This window comes from Chlorocebus sabaeus, chromosome 17 (genome assembly GCF_047675955.1).
Source record: "Chlorocebus sabaeus isolate Y175 chromosome 17, mChlSab1.0.hap1, whole genome shotgun sequence".
In the NCBI taxonomy this organism is placed as follows: domain Eukaryota; kingdom Metazoa; phylum Chordata; class Mammalia; order Primates; family Cercopithecidae; genus Chlorocebus; species Chlorocebus sabaeus.
In genome coordinates, this window is record NC_132920.1 from 39155906 (window position 1) to 39168242 (window position 12337).

Below are 12337 nucleotides of genomic sequence, written 5' to 3' on the forward strand. Positions count from 1 at the left end.
CAACATCTGAATAGAGGTTGCTTACAGAAATAGTAAAAGAATTTTAAGTTATGTCTAAAATATACTCTATAGTCCATTTTTGATCATTAAAAATTAGCTTTTACTTCATTGATACTTACTGGGAAAGTCATGTATTTAAAGGTAATATGGAGCTAATATCCCAACTCTGGATGGAGTTACAAACACTTGCTAGATCTGATACTAGGACCCTCATATCACTGTATCTGACTGAAAGTTCTGTATGTGAAGCATGACATCTTATGCATTTATCATGGCATGACTTTTGGAAAGGATGCAGGTACTTCGGGTATACATGTTTGGGTCCAGATGTGGTATTCTAACTGCTAATCAAATAAAAATGCTGAAGACAGAGCATCTCCTCCATTCTTCAGCTTTATTCCTAAATGATCCAAAGGCTGCTCTATAGGATTTCCTCTACTCCCCCCAAACGCAGCTTTTTCATAAGCAGAGAAGCCTGGATAACTTTCCCAGCAGCCTCTTAGGTTTCTGCCAATTCGTGTGGCAAGTTCCGCAAACAGCTGTGGAACTCACCCCAGGGAAGGAGGAGAGAGAAGGCTGGAATTCTCTTTCCGTATGCCGCAGAGGAAGGGCAGAGGGGCCACTTTCTGGTGGGGCATAAAGAGTAAGGGTTTGTAAGCTGCATCTCAGGGAACCTGAAACATTTGTCCCTGATTTATCTCTGTTAACTTTTTGACAACTGTGATAGGCTTTGCCTTATGGGGGTTTATTTTTCTCTGTTTTTCAAACTGAAAATGATTTTTAATATTCTTTATTCTTAAAGTCCTCCATTCTTATTGAGGAGTACAAACAATACAGAAAAATAAAGAGCAAAAAGAAACTAATAATTACAGAAAAAGCTAATCATGCAAAAATCCTACTGCAAAAATACCCTTCTAGATTTGTTTCTGTGCCTATAAACACAATATTAACAACAAAATTAGATCATACCATAACTGGGTTTGGTACCATGTTATTTTATTCTATAATCCCCCAATGACACCTCGCATGATCAATGAATATACAGCTACATCACCATTTTTATTGGCTATATAGATTTTTATAAAGCTTTACTAGGATTTATTATTACAAATACTGTTATAAAGTCATATACATTCATCTTTGTACACTTGTCTGATTATTGCTTCTAAAACAGCTTTGGTAAATGTTGAATAAATACAAAAGAATATGTATACTGTATATAAAATGTAAAGGACAAATATACAGTGTTGCTTTTTTACACCACTCTTTCTACGTTTTGCTTTTCTTCTTCTTCCTTTTTGGCCTTTTGCTAAATAAGAATTTTCAATTTCATTTCTTTCCTCTTCTGCTAGTTTGGAAATTATGTACTCTGTTTTTGTTCTTTTACTAGTTACCCTAGAAATTTTAACATCAGTTCTTATTTAGGTCTAAAATTCATATATTTATGCTGGGCGTGGTGGCATGTACCTGTAGTCCCAGCTCCTTGGGAAGCTAAAGTAGGAGAATTGCTTGAGCCCAAGAGTGTAAGTCCAGCCTGGGCAACAGAGCGAGAACCCATCTCTTTAAAATAAATAAATAATAAATAAAATGAATACGTTTACGTTCCTTTCTTTTAAATAACTTTAGCTATAGCCACTCTCCTGACATTTCAGTATTTTAATTTTATCTTTTATAATCCCATAGTTAGACATATGATTATTGTTTTATACTATAATGCTTATTTAGACTTACCTATGCATTGGCCCATTCATTTCAATACTTCAGACCTTCCAACAGAATAACTTTCCTCCTTTCTAAAGTATACCCTTTAGAATTTCCCCCATGAGGGGACATTCTTTTATGGGTGATAAATTCTTCTATTCTTGTATGAAAATGCCTTATTTTGCCCTCCTTTTTTGAAAAACAGCTTTTGTGAGATGTAATCTGCCTATCTTAAATTATCTCATTTTAAGTGGACAATAAATGATTTCTAGTGAGTTTACCACTGCAATATAATGTTATACGATTTCCATCACTCTAAAAGAAATGTTGGGCCCATTTGTGCCCAATTGTCATCCCCAACCTCAGGCAACTGCTAATCCACCTTCTGTCTCTATAAATTTGCCTTTTCTGGACATTTTGCATAAGTAGAATTATACATTATGTGATCCTTTATGTCTGGATTCTTTAACTTAACATAATGTTTTTGAAGTTCATCCATGTTGTAGCATATATTAATACTTCCTTGGTTTTTATTGCCAAATAGTATTCCAGTACCACATTTTGTTTACGTATTTACCAGCTGATGAATAGTTCGCTATGTTCTACTTTGGGGCTAGTAAGAATACTACTATGAACATTCATGTGCAAGTCTTTGTGTGGACATGTCTTTTCATCTCTCTTGTGTAGATAACTAGGAATGTTATGTAGTTATTGGGTCATTGGGTCATAATCTACTCTTAACATCTCAAGAAACTGCCAAGCTGCTTTCCAAAGTGACTGCACCAGGCTGGGAGCGGCAGCTCATGCCTGTAATCCCAGCACTTTGGGAGGCCGAGGTGGGCGAATTGCCTGAGCTCAGGAGTTCAAGACCAGCCTTGCCAAAATGGTGAAACCCCCTCTCTACTAAAGTACAAAAAGTTAACTGGGTGTGGTAGTGCATGCGTATGGTCTCTGCTACTCAGGAGGCTGAGGCACGAGAATTGCTTGAACCCAGGAGATGGAGGTTGCAGTGAGCACCACTGCACTCCAGCCTGGGTGACAGAGTAAGACTCTGTCTCAAAAACAAAACAAAAGAAAGTCACTGCACGATTTTACAATCCCCTGTAGCAATTACGAAGGTTCAAGTTTCTCCACATCCTTGCCAATATTTGTTATTATGTATCCTTTGATCATAACCATCATTTGTAAGTGTGAAGTGGTATTGCATTGTCCTTTTAATTTCCTTTTTCCTAATAAATAATGAAACTGAACATCTTTTCATGTGCTTATTGACCATCCGTATTTCTTCTTTGATGAAATGTTTATTCACATATTTTTTCTTGCCTTCATTCTTGAAAGAGAGTTTTGTTTGGCGCACAATTTTAGGTGTATAGTTATTTTATCCTAACACATGGGAGACACTATTCCGTTTTCTTCTGGATTTCGTTGCTGTTGTTGAGGAATTGACTGCTAGTGTAATTGTTATTTCTTTCTAGATAATCTGCTCTTTCTCTCTGGCTGCTTTTAAGATGTTCGTTTTGTTTTTGGTATTCTACGGCTTTACTGTGATATATCTACATGTGGAGTCCAAGGGTGAGAGGGATTTGGCTTGCCATTACTGGCTTTGGAGATATAGAAAGTGGGCCACAAGCCAGGACGTGCAAGTGGCCTCTAGTAGCTGAGAAGGACCTTCAGCTGACAGCCAGCAAGAAATTGGGTACCTCAGTCCTGCAACCTCAAGGAAGTTAATTCTGCCAACAACCCAAATAAGCAAGGAAATTGATCCTCTCCTATCTCGTATGGAAAGGAACCCAGCTTTGCTCATGTATTGATTTTAGTTCAGTGAGGCCTGTGTCATATTTAGCACCTACAGAACTGTAAAATAATAAATTTGTCTTGTTTTAAGCTGCTGACTTTGTGGCAGTTTGTTACAGCAGCAATAAATAGTATAGGTTTTAAGTTTTAGTTACGTTTTATTTCTAGAAGTTCTTTTTGACTCTTTTTCAAATATACTATTCGTGTTTATAGTTTCCTCTTTAATACTTATATTTTCAGTCTCCCTTTAAAACTCTTCAATATCACAAATACAGTATATTGTAATGTGCATCTGAAGAGTCACTTAAGATCTCTACAGGTCTGATTCTGCTTTCTGTTGTTTCTACTGGCTGTTTCTCACATTGCCTTGTTTCCTTACAACTTTTTAAACTTTTGACTTTGAGCTCGTGTCTTGGAAGTTAACTGTTGGATTATTTGAGACCTGAGTCAAAGGTATATTGTTCAGGAACGAGTTGTGTTTGCTTCCATCAGATGCCACCTAGAACTTCCTAGGACCACCTTAAAATAAATTCTTGGCTTAAGCTTTTACAAATTGCACAGGTAATATGAATAAATGGTAACTAATGTCACAAACATGGTGAATTCAGAATTTTCGGAAAGATTTTTCCCCCACTTAGTGCTAAGCTAAATAGAACAAGTTACCTATCTTCTTCTGACAGGTAGAGGTTACTTTCTAGTTTACCCTTATACTGAGGTTGTAGCTGTGTGGGGTCCCAGCTCTATGTAGGAATTTCCTATTATGCTTTCCACCTCAGGTATGAGGGTTTCTCCCCTGTCTCGTTGCACTATCCAAACAGAAACTCGAAAACACCAGTTAGCTGATTCCCCTAGTGTAAAATCTGGCTTTATCTCTCTGGATTCCAGCATTCACTTTATTTCCAGCATTCATTTTATTTGACCCTGAGGATTTTTTATTGTCTTGCTAGTTCAGTGATGTTTTTAAAAGGATGTTTTTCATATCTTCTCCAGAAGTTTTAGTTGTTTCGGAAGGGTGGTTCACAGTAACATTTGCACCATACTGTGAGAAATGGAAATGTCAAATGTCTCTTTCTTTTTAAGGATGAATTCTTAGGTGTAGAATTGCTATATTAAAAGGTATGCACGTATAATATTTGGATATATATTTCCATATTACAATGGCTTGTTTTCTGTTCAAGAAAATAAAACAGAAAAAGAAGTCACTAATCTCAAGCATTTGCTGAATCCCTTTTAGATTTGCCTCTCACATCTACAAAAGAAAATATGAATGTGGTTGACATCTGGACAAGAGGCAAAATTAGCAAACAAAACAATAACCCTCCAAAATAAAATTATGTGAAGTGGTATAGATGGTAAATTAGGAGTTCAGAAAAGGCTGAAAAATTTAAATCTGACCATGTCACACCTGGCTAGGGATATCTTCAGTGGCTGCCCATTGCCTTTAGGGTGGTGTTCGGAATCCTACAAGTTCCTATATAACCCTGCATGGTCTGGCCCCTGCCTCTTCTTCATCCTCATCACTTCTCCTAGCTTACTGGCTCTGACCTCACTGGCCTTATCTCCATTCCTCAAATACACTGAAACCTTTTTCACCCCTATCCTTACTTCTTATCTGAATGTCCTTTTCTGCCTCCCACCCCACCCCACCCCACTGCCTGGCTGACCCATTCGTCCTTCTGGTCTCAGCTTACGTGTGACTTTTTAACTTTTACTAATCTTCTAGTGTAAATTACCTCCAGCACACAAATACATACACACACACATGCACATACAGCCCCCACACCACCCACCCACCCCCACACACATTTCTACTCAAATGTCCAGATAACTGGTCAACCCAGCATCTCAGGGACAGAGACTAAGTTCCTGCATCTCAGAGTATGTGGTCAACCTGAGAGAAAGCTAGAGAGTGAGAATGAGAGAATCAAAACTCTCTGAAAGCATGCTGTTACTTCCCTCCACGGCACCTGTTAGAATGGGGTTGTCTAATGTCTATCTCCTCCACTAGAGGACAGAACTATGTCCTATTCCCTACTGTATTCTAGAATTTAGCTCAGTGCCTGGTACGTAGTAAATCTTTATTGAATAAATGGATTTAAAGATGCATAGCTGCATTTGAACAGGTGGGGCAAATGGGTGTCAATAGATTTCCCTGGAAATCATAAAACCAGTGGAAAAATGAGAAAACAAAACAGAAAAGATGAAAGCATTTTAATAGTTTATAACTCAGTGAGGAAATATGAGTGGTCCTATTTGAGCCAACAAGCTCCATAATGATAGACTCTTATGACCAGTCTATAGCAGAGGAGAGTGAACTCACTGTTTAGCAAGAGGTGGTCAGGTTAGCTACAACCAAGATGGTGAAGCAGCGATTTGGATTTCCAGGGGAGTTTTTGGGTCTCTTTCCTTGAAGATGGAGAGTGTCTCATTTCAGTAATGTTCTTGATGTCCTATTAGGAGGTAGTAGAATGGATCTCTAGTTTTTTTTCATTCCCCCAGGTTGATAGTAGTTAACTTTTCTTCTCCTTTTTTTTTTTTTTTTTTTTTTGTAGCTTGCTTTGATTTAAGTGATTCTATCAGTTCATTTTAGCTTTGACAATTATCTCTTATGTGTTTCCCTGTGACGTGCTGAACAGCTCACTCTTTTTACTAGGTATCAGAGTAACACTGCTTCTGCTGTTCTTGAAACAATTACCAACATTCAACCCAAAGAGAGTGGAGGTGGTGTGGGAGAGACCCGGGAGGCCATTGTTTATAGATTATCTGAAGATATGCTGAGTAAACTCCCTCCTGATTACATTCCTCATGAGGTAAGCCTTGCTGCTTTCCCGCTGGCATACAGAGCTATTTGTATATTTAAACAGTTAGTCTGATTACCATAGAAAGCAAGAATCTACCTGTTGGTGACTATGTGGCAGATGACCTCCGTGATAAATTTTGACTATATTACTAAACCCCGCATCTCTCGTTGTTCACGTCATTCTCTCTTCAAAACTTAAAAATATCAGAAGAAAACATTTTTCATGATGCTTTTCTGTTGCATTCTTTTAAAAATTCCCTTACAAGTTAATTCCTCCTCAATCAAAGTTTCCACAGTGACCCATTTATATATCAGTTTCTATGATGCCTTAAGCTGTGCTAAAAAAAAAAACTCAAAAATCTTTTTTGGCCAATGGTGTTGGTGATTTGGTATTCTTTAAGATGTTCCAAGTGTTTTAACTGTAGATAGATGACTCACCCGTCTACTCCATTGATTTTTAATCACGTCTGCAACTCATTGAATGGGGTAGAACAATTAATGGAGATATTATTATGAATATAAGCACCCCATTACCAATCTGAATTTTTCTAAGAACCACACTTATTCATTGATTAGAATGGCATGGCATGGGATAGTAGCTGTGTTTTTGAGCACTCTTTACAAGCCAGGCCCTGTCCTAAGTGCTTCATACACATTATGACACTCAGTGCTCAGGACAGCACCAGCAGAAACCAAGCTAAGTGGCAGAGCAAGAATTTGAACACAAAGTGATCTGACTCTAAAACCTGCAGTCTTAACTAGTTTTAGCATACAATGAGTGTCCCAACAATGAAAAGTGTTTTATTGCCTCTCAAAATAATTATTGTTTCCATTGTGTAGATAGGTACCAAGACCTTTGGTTAAGATATTGAAATCAATAGCTTCATGTAGAGATAGTTATGGTAAGGGGAGAAAATATTTTTAAATGGATAAATATTGTAAGTACACACTTTCAATAGTTTTATTGGTGTGATCTTCAAAAAACAAGGCAGCATATTTGCCTTCAAAGATTTTTGATGCTGGCATGTGAAAGTGAGATAAAGCTTACTCTATATGACTGTACCACAGGGCTGCTATTGCCAGGGGAAAGGTTCAAGACCTTGTGATAATTTGAGCTGTCCAGTCTTGGTTGGAGCCACTTCACCAACAACACCTCTGTTCTGGCGATTATTCCAACAGCAACTGAGCATCAGGGGTGTAACTAAATGGATTCCTATATGGGAAAGAGTTTGTACTAAGAGGCATCTAAAACTTGTCCCTGTTCCAAGATCACTTACTTTTTAGCATCTTATTTTATAGACGAGATCTGTTCTTGAACATGTGGCTGTAAAGTGAATTTTGTAAATCAAAATATAATTATACCATTGACTTCTGTAGTAAAAATGAAGCTACATTATTGTAGAAAAAAACTACCTGGTCCCAGAAACATAATGAAAATGCTGTATAAGATTACAGCAAGTCTTAAATTTTATTAATAAAAGGACAATTTTAGGCTGGAACAATAATTATACTCAGAATCAGGATTAGAATTGCATTTTCTAGGGTTTAAGGTTTTTCTAAGCATGTCTCTATCTCAAGTAAAGTTTCCCTTTTAAAACCCTAAGCAGGATAAGGTGATTTGTTTGAAACTGCTAATATACTAGAGATACCTGGGCTATTGATTTGAGACTGTGGTCAATTCCTGAGCTTTATTTTCCACTCACGAGGTTGCAAAAGTATTTGTATAATTTCCCTTTTTCCTAAGAGTGAATTTCCACTCTTGAGATGGATTGATTTAAAGGGAATTATATATAGATGTAATTACAGACACACACACACACACATCTGTATAGCATATATATATGCTATTCAGCCACTGGAGGTTGAAGGACTTGGGATGGAGATGAGAACGAGGCACTGGAGGCTGCAAAAATGTAGGCTCTAGGACCAAGAATTCTGGAGAGTAGCTGAAGGTTGCTATGTCGGGCTGGGCCAGGGACCTCCCCTGGCATGCTTGACTGATTTTAGTATAGTTTTCCCCACCCGCATAGGTAGTCCTATTCAGCTGCCTGTTTTGTATCTGTGCTCAGTGTTATATCTCCTTCCCTTTTTATGCTTTCCGTCTTCCTCTCTCGCTCACTAGAAACAACCCAATTGCGGTAAACAGAGGTGTCCCTTGCTGAAAGGAAACTTCTGCACCATGCTAGAGGCCTGTCCTATAAAAGGAGGAGAATGGTTCAGATGACTCTGAAGCCCACCCGTCTCTAACATTCCAGGCCTTCTGAGGGGGCAGTGGGCATCTCTGGCAGAGAGTCCTGCAGTTCCTGGCCTCCCGTGATCCTTCAGATTGACACCTCACTTTGAGTTCTCTCCCACTCCACGTGTCCCGTCCTTGTTCCTTCAATTCGGGCATCTCTTTGATTGTGGCCAGCAGAAAGTTCAAATCCCTTTATGAGCTCCTGCCAGTATTTGTAGTCAATCTTTTGTTGGGCATATGTCACCAAATTGAAATGTGTATATTGTATTGGCTTGTTTTCCAATAATCGTCATATTTTATTGTTCCCACAACCAGAGGCTTTTGTATTGATCTCTTCAAAATAGTCAATAAGTGATACATCAAAAGGAACACATGACAGATATTTAACTGCTCTCCCACAAAATCAAATATTTTCATTTACTGGATTAGGAAAGGCTCTCTTTAGCTGTCATAGCTAAGGCAACAATGGCTTTTGGAAACTATAGCTAATCATATTTGTTGGTAACTGCTCTGTAAAGATTTTTGCTGTATTAACTTTCTATGACATTTCTAATAACTCTGCAAACATAATGAAGGAAAAAATTCCACTGTATTCCTATGAAGGTTAGATTGCAAAAAGAATATCTAATTGACACCCAGTACTTAATCATGTGAAAGGAGAAAAAGGTACAATTTTATTTCAGTTCTTTAAAGTACATTTCCAATTATTAGCTAAGTACAATCAGTAAGAAATAAAAATCATTTTAGTTGAACAGTAGTTTTGGAAACCCAGGAAATGGAAATTTTAATGGCAAGTTTGGTTCTGCAAGAGATATTTTAGAGTTCATTTTGGCTGGTAGAGATACATCCAGAGGAAGAAAACGAATTGAGAAAGAAGAGGTCATTGGAAGAGAAATGACAGATGATAAAATCTTCTTTATTGCGTTGTTTACTTTGTTTTAGGTGAAATCTCGTTTGATAAAGATGGGCCATCTTAATTCAATGAATATATTTCTTAGACAAGAAATTGACAGAATGCAGAGAGTCATTTCAATACTCCGCAGTAGCCTGAGTGACCTAAAATTGGCCATTGAAGGAACAATCATTATGAGTGAGGTGAGCTGTTCTTACATCAGTAGACATTTCCTTCTTTGTTGATGCTTCTTATTCATGTGTTTTAACTTTTTCTTCTCCAGAACCTGAGAGATGCTCTGGACAACATGTATGATGCTCGTATACCTCAGCTCTGGAAAAGAGTGTCTTGGGATTCGTCCACACTGGGCTTCTGGTTCACTGAACTTTTGGAGAGAAATGCTCAGTTTTCTACGTGGATATTTGAAGGGAGGCCTAATGTGTTTTGGATGACTGGTTTTTTTAATCCCCAAGGTATGTGCTCATAGGAATTTTAACAAACTTGGAATTTGTGTGTTGTTGGATAGTAGCATTGTGTGATAAGTGTATACCATATAAAACAATATGGAGCCGTAGCTTGCTGGGTGCTGCACATAACCTTTCAAAGGCGAAAGGACAGAAATAATTCTTCTGTATTTGTTTTACAAATTCAATCTGAAGCTCTTCCTATCAGTTTTTTACAATGTGGTGGCAAAACCCTTCCTTTTTCTTTTCACCAACTTCAGCAAACCATCAGTCTGGGGTTTGACACATGAAAGGATAGGACACATGAAAGAGTAAAAAGAAGTTTCTCTCTAACTTAACAGTTTTTGAATGTTTGTGAAATGTCAAAAATGAAGCACCAAAAGATGCAAAAATTGTTTCCAGGGATTAGAAAATTAGACTGATTTCAAAAATGACTGTGACAAAAGTATTCAGAGAACTTCAGGGGGGTCTTCCCCCCCTTAGTTCTCTAGTTTTCTTTTTCTTTTTTCCTGAAAGAGTGCTTTATAATTCTGCTTCATTTATTCCTTCCTTCTAGAAATGTTTACTGAGAAAGTTAATGGTTTGATGTCTTAGAGTCTGTAAGGTTCAGGAACATGACACCTTTTTGTCTTACGAAAATATGGATAGTTTTACTTCAAGTAATTCTTGGTGAAAATGAAGAAATGTTGAATTCCTTATGGTTCAGCAGCTTATGGCTCCATTTGTAATAAAGTTTTAGAATCATTCACACTTACACATTTAGGATGAATTATTGCTCCTTGTAGCAATATAGGTGCATCTCATAAAATAATGTTGAGTAAAGGAAACCAAACAGAAAACATTACATGCAGTGTGGTTCCATTTATACAAAGAATAAGAACAGGCACAATGGCTCTATACTGTTCAAAGTCGGAATAATGACTGTAGAAGGAGGGCAGCGATTAGAAAAAGGGTCAAAGGGTCAGGCACGGTGGCTCACACCTGTAATCCCAGCACTCTGGGAGGCCAACGTGGGCAAATTGCTTGAGCCCAAGAGTTTAAGACCAGTGGGGCGACATGGTAAAACCCTGTCTCTACAAAAAATATGAAAATTAGCCAGGTGTAGTGGCATGTGCCTGTAGTCCCAGCTACTTGGGAGGCTGAGGTGGGAGGATCACCTGAGCCTGGGAGATCAAGGTTGCAGTGAGCCGTGATTGCACCACTGCACTCCAGCCTGGGCAGCAGAGTGAGATCCTATCTAAAGAGAGAGAGAGAGAGAGAGCGTGTGCACAAGGGACTTCTGGGGCCCAGGAATGTTTCATTTCTAGATCTGGATACTGGTTATGTGGCTGCATTCTCTTGATGAAAATTCCTTGATATTGCTGTATACTGATGATTTGTTCAGGGTTTTTTTGCGTAAAGCGTACTTTGATCAATATTGTACATGAAAAATATGCATTTAATTGTCCTCTGTATACGTACATTCATTCACTGTATGCATTTTCCAATACCTTAAGAATGTTTAAATTTGAAACACTAACCATGGTGATTTCTATGAACATATCAAATTATACATAGTATTTGATAAAGCCTGTAGCCTTTAGATTTGTAAAGGGCAGCCTCCAGATTTCACTTATCTATTTTTCTCCCAGAATTTCCATTGAATTAGGGGAGGAACATTTTTTATTACGGGTCTCAGATTTTGTGTGTCAACTTATGAGTCTCTTTCCTCTGTATGAGCCTCAATTTGAGTAAGTCGTCACCAGCTAATTCCTGGCTGGGGAGCCTGAAGTAATAGCATTTAACTTAAGAAGGATTGTTTGACCACCTCCCATTTGCCAGCGCCTCTGCTAGGTACTTTCAATGAAGAGAGATTTGAGACCTGGTTCCTGCCCTAAAGGAGCCTATAATCTGGTTGGTAAGACAGACACATCAGCAACTTTAATGTAATGTGATAAGTGCCCCACTGTGTGAGAACTAAGTGCCATGGTAGCCGAGAGGACAGAGAGATCAATTCTGCCAAGAACTTCACACAGGAAGCAGTGAGTAGGGTTTGCAGAAGCAGGGATGCCAAAAAAAAGAGCGAGGACTTTCCAGGCAGAGGCCTGAGAAAAAAAACAAGTCTTGTTCAGGGGAACAGGGAGACCAGGGCTCAGGAGCAAGTCTGCGGGTAGCGGGGAATGAGGCTGGAGTATGAAAAGTCTTCCGGGGCTTCAGGGGTTGGGGCTGTGTATCAGAAGGTTATCCCAAGAGAAGGCAAGTGATGGACTGGAATATGGAGGCCCAGTGCAATGAGACTCTTGCCAGGTCCGAGGAAGAGGGCCTGGAACTTAACCAGGTGCTGAGGAGGGAACAGATTTGATGGAGTGATTAAATGTGGGTCTCTGAGAGAGCAAGGAGGGACAATGTAGGCTGGAGGCAAGGTACAAGACAGGGAGCACTGGGAGAGAGACAGGTAGGGCAGAGAGGCA

The 12337-nt window shown here is 38.6% G+C and overlaps 1 protein-coding gene across 2 annotated transcripts in view; it reads left to right on the plus strand.

Moving 5' to 3' along the window:
- DNAH8 (dynein axonemal heavy chain 8) overlaps positions 1 to 12337 on the plus strand; it is a 328361-nt gene that overhangs the window by 294592 nt on the left and 21432 nt on the right. For both annotated transcript variants that reach the window (XM_007972725.3, XM_038006035.2), the window contains 3 exons: positions 6149 to 6305; positions 9474 to 9626; positions 9707 to 9896. In XM_007972725.3, coding sequence (XP_007970916.2) covers positions 6149 to 6305; positions 9474 to 9626; positions 9707 to 9896 — 500 coding nt within the window. The remainder of the gene's footprint in view (positions 1 to 6148; positions 6306 to 9473; positions 9627 to 9706; positions 9897 to 12337) is intronic.